Here is a 16,546-nt window from a genome sequence, read left to right on the forward strand (position 1 = left end):
AACACTAACAAAAGGAGCAGAGATGCAGTAACCTGTACAGAATTGGTGTGCTAGAAACTTGTATCTATGAAATAGGCTGCTGAAAGAATATACACAGCCATCACTTTTCCCACTATTTTTCATTTGAATTAATCAATTCAGTATCAAAAAAAAAAAAACTAACAAGGATTTAATTCCCTTAATCACTACAAAATGATCTGTCAGATCATAACTACTCGTTGAAGTTTTGAGGTTTGCTGCTGGCAAATGTCAACCATACCAATGTGCCAGTTACATAGAAGAAGATTGATGGGGCAAACAACGATAGCTACAGAAACAAAACGAGGTTTGATTAGGTGAGTTATGCAAGGGGATGTAAGAGTAGGAGTGGACTCTGTTAACTTACACTCCAGGAGTGAGTAGTGTCGAGAAGATATCCGGTGAGTGCGACGCCGACGATTCCAGGTACTGCTCCTACTGTGTTTGTGATACCCTGCGATGTCAAAATGAGATAGTTTATGGACTCCACCTATGGAAGAATAATGAATTGCCATGTCTTTGTTATTTGGAGCCAAATGCAGATTCAAAGGGGAAAAAAAGGAAAATAGAGAATGACAAAATTAAGACCAAAAACTACTTGAACAACAAACTTGTGCCCGCCTATTTGTGTTGTTATTGTCAAAATTTTCAAAATATTGGTGCCAAAATAGGGAAAATATTGCCAAATAAAGCAGCCAAGGAACTTTACTGTATGTAATGAAAAACACTACTAATGATAAATTATCACGAGAATCCACACAATTACTAGAGAACTAAAGCATTTATAATTTCATTTCTTAGTAACTTTTTTTCTTTTTCTAATTTCACAAGGATGACAGAATGTAATTGTGTCATTGTCAATGTTTTGAAGTGTAAGAGCCAAGATGGTTTTTGAAAGTATCTTCTCAAGAATATGTGAAATTCTGGTAAATGATGAACAAAGTTACATTAAAAACATACCAGTAGTATACTTGCATACTCGGGAGAAATATCTTGATGGGTACAATAAAGGCCTGATGAAGAGAAAGAATGCTTATTGGACTTGGTTGAGTACAATCATAAAGTAGAAATGTAAAGATCCCATATTCAAACAAGTACCAGACAAGGCAAAGCTTGAAAGTGCCAAGCCACAGGTAACAAAAGCTACCACTTCCCAAGGAGGCAATCCTAGATCCAAAGAGGAAAGTGTCATGCAAACTGCAGGGCAGAGAAAGGCAATTGTTTGGCAAATTTTTCGTACCTACAGTTTCAAAATGAATCATCAGAATTTTATAGGTTTGGAAATAATTTTCATTCAACATGGAAAAGTTCAGCTCTTACTGCATTGTTTTAGTGTATTTGTTAGCACAAGAAATCAAGAGAGCCACTTTCCTTGGAAAAATTTCATGCAATGATTTTCGATGGGGGTAACTCAAACATTCAGAGAACTAATACAGATTCTAGGGGAACAAATTCCAATTTTCACTTTTCATTTTTGGCATTTCAATAGACAAATTAACGCAGTTCCACTCTAACAAGAAAAAAAGGTGACACAACCCAAATGACTTGTGCTTAACTATAGATAAGAAAACAATATTAAAAATTGTTCCACCTTTTCACAACCCAACACATCTTAAAGTTGATGAGAGAAAGTGAAGACAAGGAAGCATTGTCCTAAATTGCTGAGAAACAAAGATAATCTTTGTTTATGATCAAGCTACGGTTACCTGTATAAAACTGCTAATAGATAAAATTAGCATTTGATATCTGATCTTTAGTTTCTGCTTTTCATATTATGTTAGTAATATACGAGACATTGAACAATCATTCTAAACTTGCTCAAATGATGAACATAGATAAATGTTCAGGAAATACATGGAACTTTGATGAGCAAAAACTTCCTTAAAAAGGAAATCTAGATTAAGTATGCATTTAGATTACAAAACAACAAACAGCTCAGAGAAACAAATCATGATGAAATGGATGCTCAATGTGCAGAAAAGTTGGGAGCAAGTTAGATATGCCCTCTACCGTTGTAGTCTCAACTCCATTGGAAATTAAATAGTCTGCAAAAGTTGCTGCCATGGAGGTAGTGAGAATAGAACCCAAAGGGGGGAGGACTGCGACCTGTAAGATAGCATAAATCATACAATTTGGAGCCTTGACAGTACTTGTACCAAAACTTAATCAAAGATTACTATTGTCTAAGCGGCAAAGTAGATGTATTATATTATGAAACTTTGGAATAAAGTTGAGTCCTATCACCTATGCATAACAAACATTGTCAAATAGTATAGAATCCTAAAATAACTGTGTTCATAAATAAGAAAGAAAACCGCTGTTTTCCTGTGAACCAAATAAAGATTCAACAGATCAGACAGTGAGCCACAATAAGTCTCCACCTCCATATCAACCAGAAGTTTGGTGTAATTTCTCCAGACGCAGACATAACCTAGGAGTGCAACCTCTGACTCTCATTACCCTACCATGTCATAATCATCATCTGCCATGTTTGTCCCAATTCTTTGTGAGTGGCTATATGAATCCTATTCCTTATTGAGTTCTACGTAACCGTCAACAGTCAATCAGATTTTTTAGTCCATTGATTTTCTTTGCCCTCCTCTAACCTTAATATCTTCTAGCTATAATGGATTCAACTCTGTTAAACTTTGAACATGTATACCATGTCAGTTTATTTTATCACATTTTGTAGCAACATAAATTTTCTCTCAAATACCAATATCTTTTAGTTTATCCTTTTTAGCAACTCTGAGATTTCATTTCCGTATTTTCATTTTTACTGCATTAAAATTTCCATTTGTTACTTCCTCGACCTACTCCGTTCAATGAAGGATGACAAATCGTACCACAATCTCATCACCCTACCATGTGATCCCTACAAAATAGGCCAATGACCAGCCAAATGGGCCTCAAATCGCAGGCTGGTCAATAAGTGGTAGAGGACAAAATTTGGGGCAGATAGTTGGGCATCATTGACTTGGAAGTTGCATTAATAGCACATTTTCTACTAGCCTCTTACTACTAAAGTATGCACAAATTATGAACAAATAAACTCAAAAGCTTATGTAAACATGGATAGACACGAGAAAGTGGAATAACTACTAAATCCTCATGGTAGAATAATTGTCTCTAGGCTATAAATAATTCGAGCCAGTTAAAAGGCCGAGTTAATTTTTGATTGTGTTCAAGCTTGTTCATTTATCTTCCGAGATTGTTCAAGAGTGTTTATTAGAAGTCTTATCATGATTGAGCTTTTTATCGAGCTCAACAAGAGACATTACTATATTTATAATTTAGATCAAATGTTAGAATATTATAAATAATATAAAGTATCTAAGATATTCATCACATTTTTTATAATTAAATATTATTTTTTAAAAAATAAGATCATAATTGAACCTTATCCAAGTTAATAAACAAGTTTATTCATGAATGTTAATGAATAAAGTTCATTATTGTTTAATCCATGGTTAAAAATCTCAAGCCGTATCGGAGTTTCGATCTATGACTAGAACGATACGATTTCGGTACTGCATCATACAGTGCCGATATGATTTTGACATTTTTTAAATATCAACTATATTAATTAAAAATAAAATATTTAACATAAATATTTAAAAAATAAAAAATATATATAAAATAATTTTAAAAAAAGAAAATATAGAGATATATAAATAAATAATTTATTATATAAGAATTAAAATAAATAAAATATATAGTTAATTAGATAATTTTATTAGGATTTAATTAACTTATTCCTATCATAGTTAGAAGTTGATTAAGATAATCAACCTAAATTTTAATTAAAACCCCTTGGCATGCTCACGTGACCCCTCTGAGGGAGTTGCATGACTCCTCCATGGTATTTTTTTAATATAATAATAAAAAATAAAATATTTAAGAAACAAAAATAAAAAATAATTTTTAAAAAAGAAAAAATAGAGATAAATAAATAAAAATTTTATAATATATTAAATAAATAAAATATATAATTAATTAGATAATTTTATTAGGGTTTAAGAGTTTATTGAGATAATCATCTGTTTTAATTAAAAAAAATCCACCCACTCTCGCACTACCGTTCCGGCGGGGTTGTGGGGGTCTTGCGACCCTCTGGCGCATCCGCAAGGGTCTCACGACCCCTCTAATGTGGCCGCTGGGGTTTTGCGACCCTTTCGGTGCGGTCACGAGCTTCCACGACGACTGCAAAGGTTACGTGATGTCTGCGCAATTGCGTGCAGGGCCTGGTGCCGAGTTGTGCCAGTGCCGGTCAACGGGCGGAATAAAATGTTTTGCCCGTTTCGACTGGCTCCACACGATATTTTAATCCATGCTTTAACCTTATTTAATTTACTTAGTAGTATTAAACTTAGTCAACATCCTAAATGCCATGTTCATTTAAAGCCTAATTGTATCAGGAAAAGACAAGAAACAGCTTTATAAACATAAATTATATCTCGTGCATATGGTCAGCTGAAAACCAAGGATAGAGATAGTAGTATCACTTGAGAAGCTTATAGGCCAAGAAGACATTGCAGCCTACCAATTCGATCAATCAATTAAGCTTGCATAGCCAATTAAAGAGGTCAAGTTCCAATTTTCATAGATCGCATTAAGGTTCAATTAACCGAAGAAAAAGTGGACCGATTCAAAGCACCCAATTACAAATGCATCAGTAAAATTCACAATAAAAATCTAATATTCTCAACTTAAACATATCCTATTAGTAACATGTAGTAATGCATGTATTCCAACCACAAGGGAATCATTTGATTAATATCCTATGGTAAGATAAAATGAAACAAGGCTTAGTACCTCAGCTGCTTCAGTCAAATTTAGGTTCAGCTCCTCACTGTTTCAAGTTAAATTGACATCAGTAGTAAATAGAAATAGCACATGCATCTACAAAGAACAAAATTATTTGCAGAATATTGCATACAACTAAGAGAACCAGATCATCAGCCAAAATCTAAGAGTGTAGCTTGATGGCCAAAAAAACTACTTTATAAGACAATGAGAACACATTTATGCTTGGACATTCATGAATCTTTCATATTAATCAATGCTCATTCTCACATAGCATGTGACACACAAAGCCACAGCAGACATGTGCATATGGAATGATTTAATTTCCTATACCATCATTTGAACACCAGAACTATACACAGTAGCCTAATTGGATGCACTGCTTGATCTCACGTAGAGAAGTGACAATGTCCATTTGGGCAGAACACTGACTGAAATACACACTTTGATATATAGATATAATTATAAAAATTTATAAATGATAAATGTAGATTAGGATAAAATATATTTGCTATCACAAAATTACCGTTTATAATATTGGTATTAGATCTATGAAAACCTTCGCATAAAAAGTAAGAGGATTACAAAATGATTTAGTAACGTACAACAAGCTGCACATAAAAGTATTTTTTTAAAAAAAAAAAACACAAGGATGATGATGCTATTTGCTTACTGTCAAATGTTAATGAAAAATATGAAGAATGAACATGAAAAATAAAAAGGTACCTAAAGTAAGTTGGCAACCAAGATAAACAAGTATAGTGACCCCAACTTCCACAAAAATGAGCATATATCATTGCCCATACTGCCTTGCTTTTGAAAAATTCCTTCCATGGTACATCCTGCAAATTAAAAACAACAATGTAATGTTCAACAAGATATCTCCACTTACTTTTGTCAAAGTAATATAAGCACGTTCAAATAACTTAAAACTCTGATGTTTTACATAATTGTTTTTTGTAGAACAAAAAAAAGTTGAGGATTTTCATTATTCAATCTCCTTCTATAACCTGTTCTTAAAAACTATATTCAAGGTATCTGCTAAAAAGGACCAAAACATAAGCCAAGTACCTAAAACACTATGTTACTCAAAGCATCTGACACAGGTACAAGGGGTGTGGATATAAATGTACGACATAGATATTTTTGAAAACTTCCACATCTATTTCCAAGTATTAAAGCCTAAACATAGAGCATCTTATTTCCTCAATTGATTAAATTAATGAATCCAGGAAAGATTACGAGTTCCTAATGTGATAACATTATGCTGTTTACTTTTTGTCAGTTTTTAGTGTCTTAATGGTATAACTTGGTGATTCTATTGAATTTGATGTGTAATCATACTAAAGTTGGAAAAGGAAATATATGCAGGTTTTTAAAATGTAATTTTAAGTTGATTTTTAACATACCTAAAATGATATTCCATGTAGTATGTGCATAGACCAAAAACAGGAAAAATGAAGAATGAAGTTGGCATATGTGGATTTGTGAAAGTACGTTTCTCCAAAGAAAAAGAATGAAAGAGGGACTCTACCTTAAGTGAGTCAACCAATTGTTTTAAGGAGTCATTGCCTGAGTTGTTTTCATAGGTTGATGTCGACAAAAAGCTACCAATACTCGATGCCTTTTCTCTAAAGCCTAAAAAAGCATGAAGATTTTTTTTTTGTCAGCTTATTTTAGAACCAAAGGTCTCTTATAAAAAATACACAATAGAAATTGATAAGATGTCATAGATAGAGAAGAAGGGTATGCACTTGATCTAAAGGATAGACTTACAACACAATGAAACAAAAAAAAAATGCAAATAAAAAGATTTCCTCCTTTGGTTGAAGCCTATTAAGCACGTAGATGGTTCCTAACAACTTGACTTTTTTAGGATAATTAGCTAGTCATCACATTTAACAACATTAACATGGTAACAAAATAAGCAGTCTTGGGTACAAATTCTACCCATGTCAATAATATTATTCTATTAGTTCATGTGTTGGTTTGGACCAGTGAAATTCAGTAAAGTCCATCCACACATGAAGAGCAAATATTAAGAATATAAATATAGATTGATCTCTTTCTTAGATGTTGAAGCTTTTGGAATAAGTAATTAATCAATCAACTTTCACAAAGCCTGATATCGATGATAATGTTATTCAATTATCAGTTACATTCCATGGGTAACATATCAATATCCTTCTACAATGATACAATGCCCTACTGAGCCAATTAGCAAACCAACTGTTCAAGTGCCAGTAAGCAAGAGAGTAACTGCAATTAAAGACTAAACAACACAGTAAGGTGTAGTAGTATACTTTTGGGTACAACTTGAAGAAAAGTGGTGGATCTACTTAAAAAGATTTACAAATAAACCACTTGTGTGATATCACATATAAAGTCAATTCATGTTTGCAAGTATTTGTATTCAACAAAAGGAGTGATCAAGATAAACACCCTAAAAAAATTCAGCACATCATGAGATCACATTGCAATCACACACTGTGCATCCAGGAACAAGAACTGCTATGAAGATAGACACGTATCATAGTCTATGCAAATGTGGTGAAACAACTGTCCAATAAAATGGAAGCAGTCGAACATTGAATGTTACTAAATTATAAGAACCTAAAAGAAGAAAGTGGATATATACTTACGAAAAATGAGATCATCTCCAAGTAGTGAGTGGCCATCTTTGACAAACTCAAATCCCAAACACCTTTCACAGAGAGAGATAATTAAACTCAAAGCACTGAATTTGACACTTCACGAACATGTGATTGTATCAAAATCCTTAAAAATCATACAGAACATGTGATAGCAACAATTTGTTAATTATCATATTTTTGTTCTATTTGAATTTATATTTGTAATTTATTTGTAATTTAAAACACAATTCATTTTAAAAAGGAGAATACATGATTAAGTGATGCTTAATCAATGAAATGGATTTTAAATATATTATAATATTGGCATAATTGTTGGGGTAATACTTAATAATTTTCTATGCTTATTACTAGCTGACTCCACCTAATTGGATAAGGCTTGGTTGTTGTTATTGTTGTTCTATGCTTATTACTATGTCGATTTCATATGAGATAACATTTGGAGGGGATAATTTTTAAATTATAATTAGATGCTCTGCTTGCTCCTCTATTGATACATATCATGTTCCACCTTCCATGTTCAAGATTGGTTTATTCCATTGCATGTTTGCTTTATATCTATCACTACTTAACTTTTGAAACCCCCATTTAAAATTTCTTAATGCAACTCTAGTTCACCTTTAACTAGTCAAAGTGGAAATCACTTAAACTTGAATATTCTACAATCTACACTAAAGGGAATAAATATTGATATAAATATACTAAAAAGTGAAACCTTTGACTCTAGCCTTTTATAAGAGCTCCTGATCACCCATAAAGACATGATGGTGTGGGATGCACATGGTCATTATTTATTTTGTCTAGATACTATATCATTGTTTTACTGATGAGGGCCTTTACCCATACACTATTTATACTCTAAGAACATAACTTTGACTCCGAGGTTTAAAAGTGGATTTACTTGTGACAAATAAATGGTGATAATTAAAAGTGAATATAACCACAAATGATTATTGATAAGTGGCATAAAAATTAAGAGTTGACTTTACGTTAAATAAAATCCCAACTTGGAATTCTATTATCAAAAGGAAAATTTTGATTTGTTTAAATTCTTAAATTCATAATCAACAAGATTAAAATTGATATATATTTTTCTATTTCCTCACTTTGCAAATTGTGCTTATGCCTTCTTTTTTGTTGGCCTCTAGTATGCCTTAGTTGGTTTCAACCTGCGTAGAGTTGCTAAGAAATTTTCTAACATTCTATAAATAAATTTTTTTTCTTGTTTTATTTAGTGTTCTTGTTTGACATTTTGTTACAGGATATTCTTGTTGTACTTTCTTTTAACGGAAGGAATAAAATGCATTTTTTGTTGAATAGTTCATGTTTTGCCTAGTTATTTATCGTTATTATAGTTCTTGGATACTTTTTATTTCATTGTAACTAGGAGGGGTACCTAGTACATGAAATCACAACCACGGGTCATGAAAATATTGGGTGTAACAATTTTTTAATGCTCAAAGACTCAAAAAGAAAAAAAAACAAAGTAAACCAGGTGATCTGGACACACAATTCAGAATCTTTTCTTCAGTTTTTTACTCACCAAAGAATCCCAAGAAAACCAAAAATGTAGAAGACAGATTCCCAGCCAAAATTTTGGATGATTGGAGGAGCTAATAGAAGCCTGCAAGTAAAAATGTAGAGAAAGTTTAGTTTTGACATTGAACAACCTGACATACTAGCACCACAATTTGAATGGATCTCCTTTAGTTCCTAAATGTTAATATTCTTAATTGTGGTGCAACATAGAGCACAAAAGTCCAAAACTACATCAGATAATACCAAGTAAGGTAATCATCAAAATCCAATATTCAATTTCCCAGTAAAAACAAAACACCAAAAATGTACCCTAAGATGCTTCCTATGCTAAGACCACCAAAAACAACTGCAACTGCTCTTGAGCGCTCTTGCAGTTGAATAAACCTGCATTAGACCGAACCGCCAAAGAACCATGTATAAGCTCACAGAAAAGATGGAAGGACAATGAAAATGCTACTGTAGACACAAATAATTTTTGTTGCATGATTATTTTATGTTCCATGGTGGAATAAATGTATTTAACTAACAAACTTTTAAAACATAGAGATTAATTAATTCAGGAGCATCCTGACCATACCATAATGCATATTCCTTTTAATTAATTCCTTGGTGCATAAGCATATTTATCACTAACAACCATAGAGCAGCGTATACTTTACACAACAACAAGAAGCCGTCTACCCAACTATTTGAAGACAACTACATGGAATTTATGGTTATATTTTCATTGAGTTTTAATAAGGCTAATACTCAAGTCATTGAAATTACTTATAAGTGTAGCTTTACCAGTGCTGCAGTTCAATACTGAGATAAAATCCTAATAGCCAACCCACAATTGAGCATATGGTTTCTTATTGTATAGAAATGTACATCAATATGTGGTTGGTAGTAGATGGGAAAAAAATTGAAATACCTCATTAGCCATATGGTATTTGAAAACAAAATTTTCTCGCATTATGCACTCTACATATCTCTATGTAATATATTGGACAAAGGTAGGTAACTAAAGTTATGAATTGTCTCATTACATATGGATGATGGAGCACTTTGACATGTGATACAAATGTATGTTAATACAATTTTTTCACTCAACCGCTCAATCCTGGCCCAATCAGTGGCATGCACCTGCTTAATATGTTGAGAATTAGCCAGTTCAGTAATCAGTGCTACTGAGTGTTGACATGATATAACTAAGTTTAAGCATTTAGCAATTCAGAAGTTCAAGTGAAAAGGAGTTCATTCTAGAAGATTGGATATCTTAATTCTACAAATTGCATCAACTAAATCTTACCTGGCAATTAGGTCAGTTGCAGCTGATGGAGAAACACCTTCACCAATTCCTACCTGAACAAAGACAAATAAACATCTGCAGTATTTAAGTGAAAATTTACAACAAAACATCTGCAGTATTTAAGTGAAAATTTACAACAATGAAATAGTGAGTTGAACCATAATATATCTGAAATTCCTAGCAAGAAACATATACAACAGGCCTCCTGCCAAATAATTTCACAATAGTAGCATGTCCCCAAATTGAATGATGATTAACTAATACACTTAGTTCAGACTACAGATAAAGCTAGACAATGGAAAGCAGAAAAAAGGTGTATGGCCAGTAGCACTCAAACACAAATATAATAGTGGAAATCTTTCAGCTAGATAAACAAAGAGTAACTAGTGAATCGTATGAAGTCTAATGCATGAAAAACAATTCTTAAATAAATACTTCAACTAGTAGACTCCATTAAAGTAATCAGAATTCAGAACCTAGCATTACATGCAATTCAGGGACTTTATAATATGTAACATGAACATTTTTACAAATGATAGAATCGTGGCACAAGTTTCAACATACCAATACTCTTGATAAAACCAGTCCAGGCATAAACCCTGCAACAACTGGAACAAGTATAGTCGCCAATGACCAAGCCAGCACACCTACCTCTAGAACTCTCCTGCATTTATAAGACAATGAACAGAGAAATACGACCTGTCATTCTCTAAGTACCGTGTAATATATATATATATGGAGAAACACATAAATCATTAGAACAAGAAGAGATATATGATCATGATGCTAGAAGAGATGGAGAAACGGTTAAATATCTTGTCTTAAGCACGGTTTAAAATCTCAAGCCATGCTAAGGTTTCGGTCCCGGATTGATACAATTTCGGTATCGTATATATAGTTCCGATATTTTAAAATATAAAATATATTAACTAAAAATAAAAAATTTAATCAAAATATTAAAAAATCCAAAATATAAAAAATAAAATATTTCTTTATATATATATATATATATATATATATAATTAATGAGATAATTTATTAAGCTTTAATTAAATTTATTTAATTTATCCCAATCATAGCTAGGAGTTGATTAAAATTATTAACCTACGTTATTTATTAAAAATCTTATTCTGTTCCGCGCTACCGTGGGCCCGCACAGCCCGTGCGATCGCGCAACTCGCGGGCCCACGCGATCGCACAACCCGCGCGACCGTGCAGTCCGCGTGACGCATCTAGATACATTGCTAGGCTAGGGCGACGCCTCTGGACGCATCGCCGGTCTCGTGTGACGCCGGTCCCGCACGATGCCTCTAGACAATGTCCTAGCTGGAACTGCTTGTGCCTGTGCTAGTCCACGGGCGAAACGAGATGTTTAGCCTATATTAAACGAAACTACTCGAGATTTTACTTAAGTGTAACAAATGGAAAAATAATATGCAAAAGAGAAGTGTGTATTTGTTCCTTTGGACACATGAAAGTTAGTGAAAAGAGAAGGCAAGGTAATTCATACAAAAAGAATGAATTCAATGAATTACATTATCATATGATCTAAGACATGGTTCTACCTATAACATATAGGATGAAAAAGCACACAAAGGTCATTGACATCCTACCTAGGAACAATGATGAAATCATAGGATAAGACTGTACGACTGAGGGCAAGATATTAAGATCCTGCAATTTAACCAATAAAATCAAAATTTGTTTTTGACATTTATAATTTATTACATGCATTAACTTTCAGTACCTAGTACAGGAATATTTCAAACTTTGCATCATTCTTATCTAGAAAAGAAATGTTAATCCCAGCTATTTGGCTCAGAAAAATGAATTTTATTTCTAGATAAATGGATTTGTATAGAAAAGCAGTGTTAATCCCAACTTTATTTACGACTATATCAGTAGCAATATTCAATCATTTGAATTACTTTTAATTTTAATTAAGATAAATCGAGTCTTCTTGTCCCTCACAATTTCAACTCCAATTAATTCTACCCATCTAACTATATTGTCCAAATGTCATCTTTGAACATGTGTACAAACTTAATATAATTTCTCTTATCTCATCATTTGTTGGTGTCAAACCCAGTTATTCATGGATAATGGTATCTTTTAATGTTAATTTTATATTTCTTGGGAACCATGCTCGCTTATCTCAACATTTCCATATTTGTTATAGGATTTTTGTATACATATCTCCAATTGTCCAAGAATTTGACCCACAAAATATAAGTGTGCATACAACAATTTTAAAATCTTCTCCATTTAGCCAAGAGGCAGATGGGAGTGGCACAAGATTCTAAGAGCTTTCATTCAATCACTCTTTAACCAATTATTGAAGCATTCGTGCAATGGAATATGTTGAATTTTTATAAAGCAAGTATTAATAAACTGTTTAGTGAACATAAGATGCTCTCATTTGTAAACTTGATCCTTAATAAGGATCCAACCTAACATCAAGCAGCACCTTAATCATTCATATTGGAGAAATACATGGGGTTAATGGATTAAAAAGCCAAGTAAGTTCTAAGAATTAACAGTAATTCTTCAAAAAAGAATGAACAGTGTCCCACTTTTATATACTAGAAAGGACTAAATAACTAGAACTATTTGCTAGCTAGGTGTATGCTTCTCATTGACTGAACTGAAGCTCTAATTGGATCAGAGGCTATAAAATGGATAATAAAGAAAGAAAAGAAGCCTTTGTACTTCAATTCACTACTATTTCCAACTAATATTGTGGGCCTACAAGCCCATCAAAAGAGATAAAGTGCCAATTATCACAGTAATTTCATAATCATAAGAAAAGACATATTCATGGCACTAACTTTCCACCAAAAAACTTGGAGAGCCATCCACCAGGTAACTGACTCAAAGCATAGCCCCAGAAAAATGATGATTGAACCAAGCCAGCAGTTGAAGAATTCCAGCCAAATTGATGTGACATTGGTATGATGGCAATACTTAGGTTAACCTGAAAGCAACAAACATGGAAAATTACCAAAGGTATTGCTGTAAATATCACATATTTCCCACTGATTCAAACTTTTGAAGCATCAAAGAGGAACTAAATTACTGAATTAATGACAAAGAATAGTATTTTAAGTGTTAATTAATTCAATAGCAGAAAATACTAGGAGTCTAGGGCTGTTAACATATAAATTATCAGTTTTAAGCATGATGGACTTTGCATCTGTAGATCAAAATAAGGGAATCGACAAAGTCTTCAGCCCACTAAGTAACTGAATCAGAATCTAGAGATCACATTTACCTTTTTATTGAAGCCCTCACCCACATGTCTCCATTCATTCCATTGGCAAGACAAGGTAGCCAAAAATTTCCAGCTTCTACAAACAATATCTTTAATAATAAACTCAAAAAACTTTTCATGTTCTTATATGTTAAAGTTGTTATGAAAGTCCACTATTTAGGCAAGTTGTTTGGCTATAAGATCAACGTAGACATTGGTGAGAGCACCACTTGTAAAGGTATTTGATAATGAAGCTATCATTGGTAAATCCTTGAATGTTGCTAACTAGGGACTTATTGTCCTAATAAACACCTTAAGTCTTAATTGGGGAAGATTTGACATCCATATCTAGCTCAGATTGAAATTTGTAAACTATGAGTGAGGTTCATGAGATCTAGATAAGTGAACTACCATTAAGATAATGGGTCAGCCCAATCATTTCCTGAGTTGTTATATATACATGATGCATAGACAAAATCATGAAGGATCATGACTCAGAGGGAGAGGGGGGGGGGGGGGGGGGGGGGGGGGGGGGGGGGGGGGGGGGGGGGGGGGGGGTGTAAAATCACCACAAGTTTATTTAGAGGCCTCCTCACCACAAATTTATTTATAGGCCTCCTATTTCAAAGATTTACTCAGGACCATCTATTAAAATGCACACTTTAGCTTAGAGACTAAAGCAGTGAACAAAGTGTGAGTTTTAACACATTTTCACTAGGTTAGACTCAGTTATCAAGTTTATTACTCAAATTTCATCTGTAACAGTAAATTTAGTTTGATAATTTCAATTGTGCCATTATTTTAAAAGCTTGAGGAAAACTAAAATCTACAGGCTTAAATATAAAAGGCAAACTAGAGAAAATTTCTTCCATGTAAACCACAATGATTCACACTTCCAAAGTATAACTAGCATTGTTACCATGCAGAGTATTATGGGTTGCCCATTACAGCAGCATCATAACATCAACAAATGATTTCTCTAGATAACTAGTTCTTCCATTGCACGAGCTTATGAGCCCTAAGCTTAGTTCAGAAAGTTGATAAATTTGTCATTTTCAAAGAAAGGCCTGCTTGCATGTTTTTTCTCCCTAAAATGAAAGTGTTCATGGATAAATATTAGAAACTAGGTGCTTTATGACGTGAATTGTCCCTTTTCTTTCTATTTGTTGCATTTAGAGTTTTTGGAATAACAATAATGGTAAACGATTAGAAAAAGGCATTACCCTGTGGTCCATGTCGAACTACCAGTATTGAAGCTACACAGAAGCATCATTGCATCACCAAACAGTGTCTCCGAGTAATTGGTTCTTCCAATCCGAGAAAAATATTTTTATCTATTGCGTTGTTTCTAATGCCCGATGAGTACTCATGAGCCTAACTAGGTTGATGACCAAACTTCTTGATTCATTTAATTACATGAAACTCCATAGAAAGTACGAAAAAATTAGGGTCTTTACTACCAACAAAAAAGTCTCAACTCAAGAACTATCAAAACTCCACCCACCGGCATACAAACACCAATATTTGAACATTCCGCGAAACAACGCACCTTATCCATGTTACAGATCACAAATGCGAGCGACGTCGTGCCAATGAGCTTATACCTCTGCGGCAAGTCCTTCCAAGGGGGCCAGTTCCACTCGGACTCCTTATTTTCCTCACCACTCACTCCCCCTCTTTCTTCCTCCTCCGCCTTATCAATCAGGCGGTCGCCGTCCAAATCTCTCTGTACACCACATCGAATCACTCCACGAAGCTCCTCCTCCCTTCTATTCCTCCTCCCAGAGGAGCACGAAGCCCTAACCCCAAGCCGCGAGAGGAGGCGGAGGGGTCGGGAGCGAGAATGCCGAGGGAGCAGGAAAAGAGGCGCAGAGCGGCGGGCGAGGCAATCGCAGCAGCACGACTGCAGGGCGGGGTGAGCTCGCGTGATCTCCATCGATCGATCTAGCGCTCGGGAGACCAGCGAGCAGCGCCGGAGCTCGAGGCCGGAAATTTTATAGGAGGCGAAATCAAGTGGACGGCCAGAAGCCACGCGAGGCGCGAGTGGAGGAGCGAATGGGTCCGCGAGCACGCTGGCCAATGAACGCCACACACGTGGGACGTTACAGTCGTGGCTCAGAAGATCGCTTGTGGCGGAGACGCAACTCAAACAACGAATATAACATGTGATATAGACTTTACAATTTCTTTTTTTTTAAAATAATTTATCGAATAAAAATACTTCACTTAAAAGAAACTTAGGGTGTTTGGTTTGATCACTTTTTATTTTTATTTTTATTTTTATTTATTTTTTAGAAGTTGTTATTTATTTTATATTTTTCAATCTCGTTAATCTCATTCATTCAGTGACAAATGAGAAGTTATTTTCTAAGAAAATAGAAAATAATAAAATATTATTTTTTATGAAAAATAGAAATTGTTATTGAAAATAGAAAAAATGAAAATGCTGCTACAGTAATGCCATAATATTTTCGGCGACACTTTGAACATCGACGATTCGGTGATGGTTAAGAAATTTGGCTAGCGTAATGTCTTGAAGTTTTCTGATCACTCTCTGGCATCCTTTAAATGATTCTCTTTAAACGCCTTGATCACTCCTTGCTCCCGGAAAGAGCGTTTCCTCGCTCTAAAAAGAGCGAGGATGCCAACCGCGACTCCTCGCTCCGGAAAGAGCGTCGCTTGTAGAGCCAGAAGCCGGATGTCGTTGTCGTCGGTGCTGGATTCGGAGAGCTCAGGAAGCAAGCAAAGCATGTTCTTGACGAGTCGAGGATGGTCACTGGAGACGTCATCAAAGTCGCCGCTGTACTCGGCGACAATGAAGGGAACTGAGTCGCTGTAAGCGTAGTAAATTTTGTAGCCGTCAGGGCGGACGTCGAAGTTGCGTATCTTTTCGACGAGGGGGGTAAAAGTGGCGGAGAGCAACAGAGAGGGAGGATAAGAGGATGAGGACGATGGAGCTGGTGAAGTTAGAGGTAGAGAGGACGTATTTTC

At 34.4% G+C, this 16,546-nt stretch overlaps 1 protein-coding gene across 1 annotated transcript; it reads right to left on the reverse strand.

Annotated features, from left to right (window-relative positions):
• Nucleotides 1-19: 19 nt before the first annotated feature.
• LOC141840251 (putative anion transporter 6, chloroplastic) lies at nt 20-15,538 on the reverse strand. The gene is made up of 15 exons (XM_074728181.1): nt 15,105-15,538; nt 13,134-13,279; nt 10,870-10,969; nt 10,306-10,358; nt 9,324-9,398; nt 9,019-9,099; nt 7,467-7,528; nt 6,359-6,462; nt 5,551-5,666; nt 4,834-4,870; nt 2,029-2,124; nt 1,117-1,258; nt 979-1,031; nt 386-472; nt 20-307 (listed from the first exon to the last, which is right to left on the reverse strand). The coding sequence occupies exons 1-15, from the start codon at nt 15,489-15,491 to the stop codon at nt 212-214; spliced, it is 1,635 nt and encodes a 544-aa protein (XP_074584282.1). The 5' UTR covers nt 15,492-15,538; the 3' UTR covers nt 20-211.
• Nucleotides 15,539-16,546: the final 1,008 nt, after the last annotated feature.

The sequence above is a fragment of the Curcuma longa genome, chromosome 11 (genome assembly GCF_044706935.1).
Source record: "Curcuma longa cultivar G26 ecotype Majalengka, Jawa Barat chromosome 11, ITB_CL_G26_1.1, whole genome shotgun sequence".
Classification (NCBI taxonomy): domain Eukaryota; kingdom Viridiplantae; phylum Streptophyta; class Magnoliopsida; order Zingiberales; family Zingiberaceae; genus Curcuma; species Curcuma longa.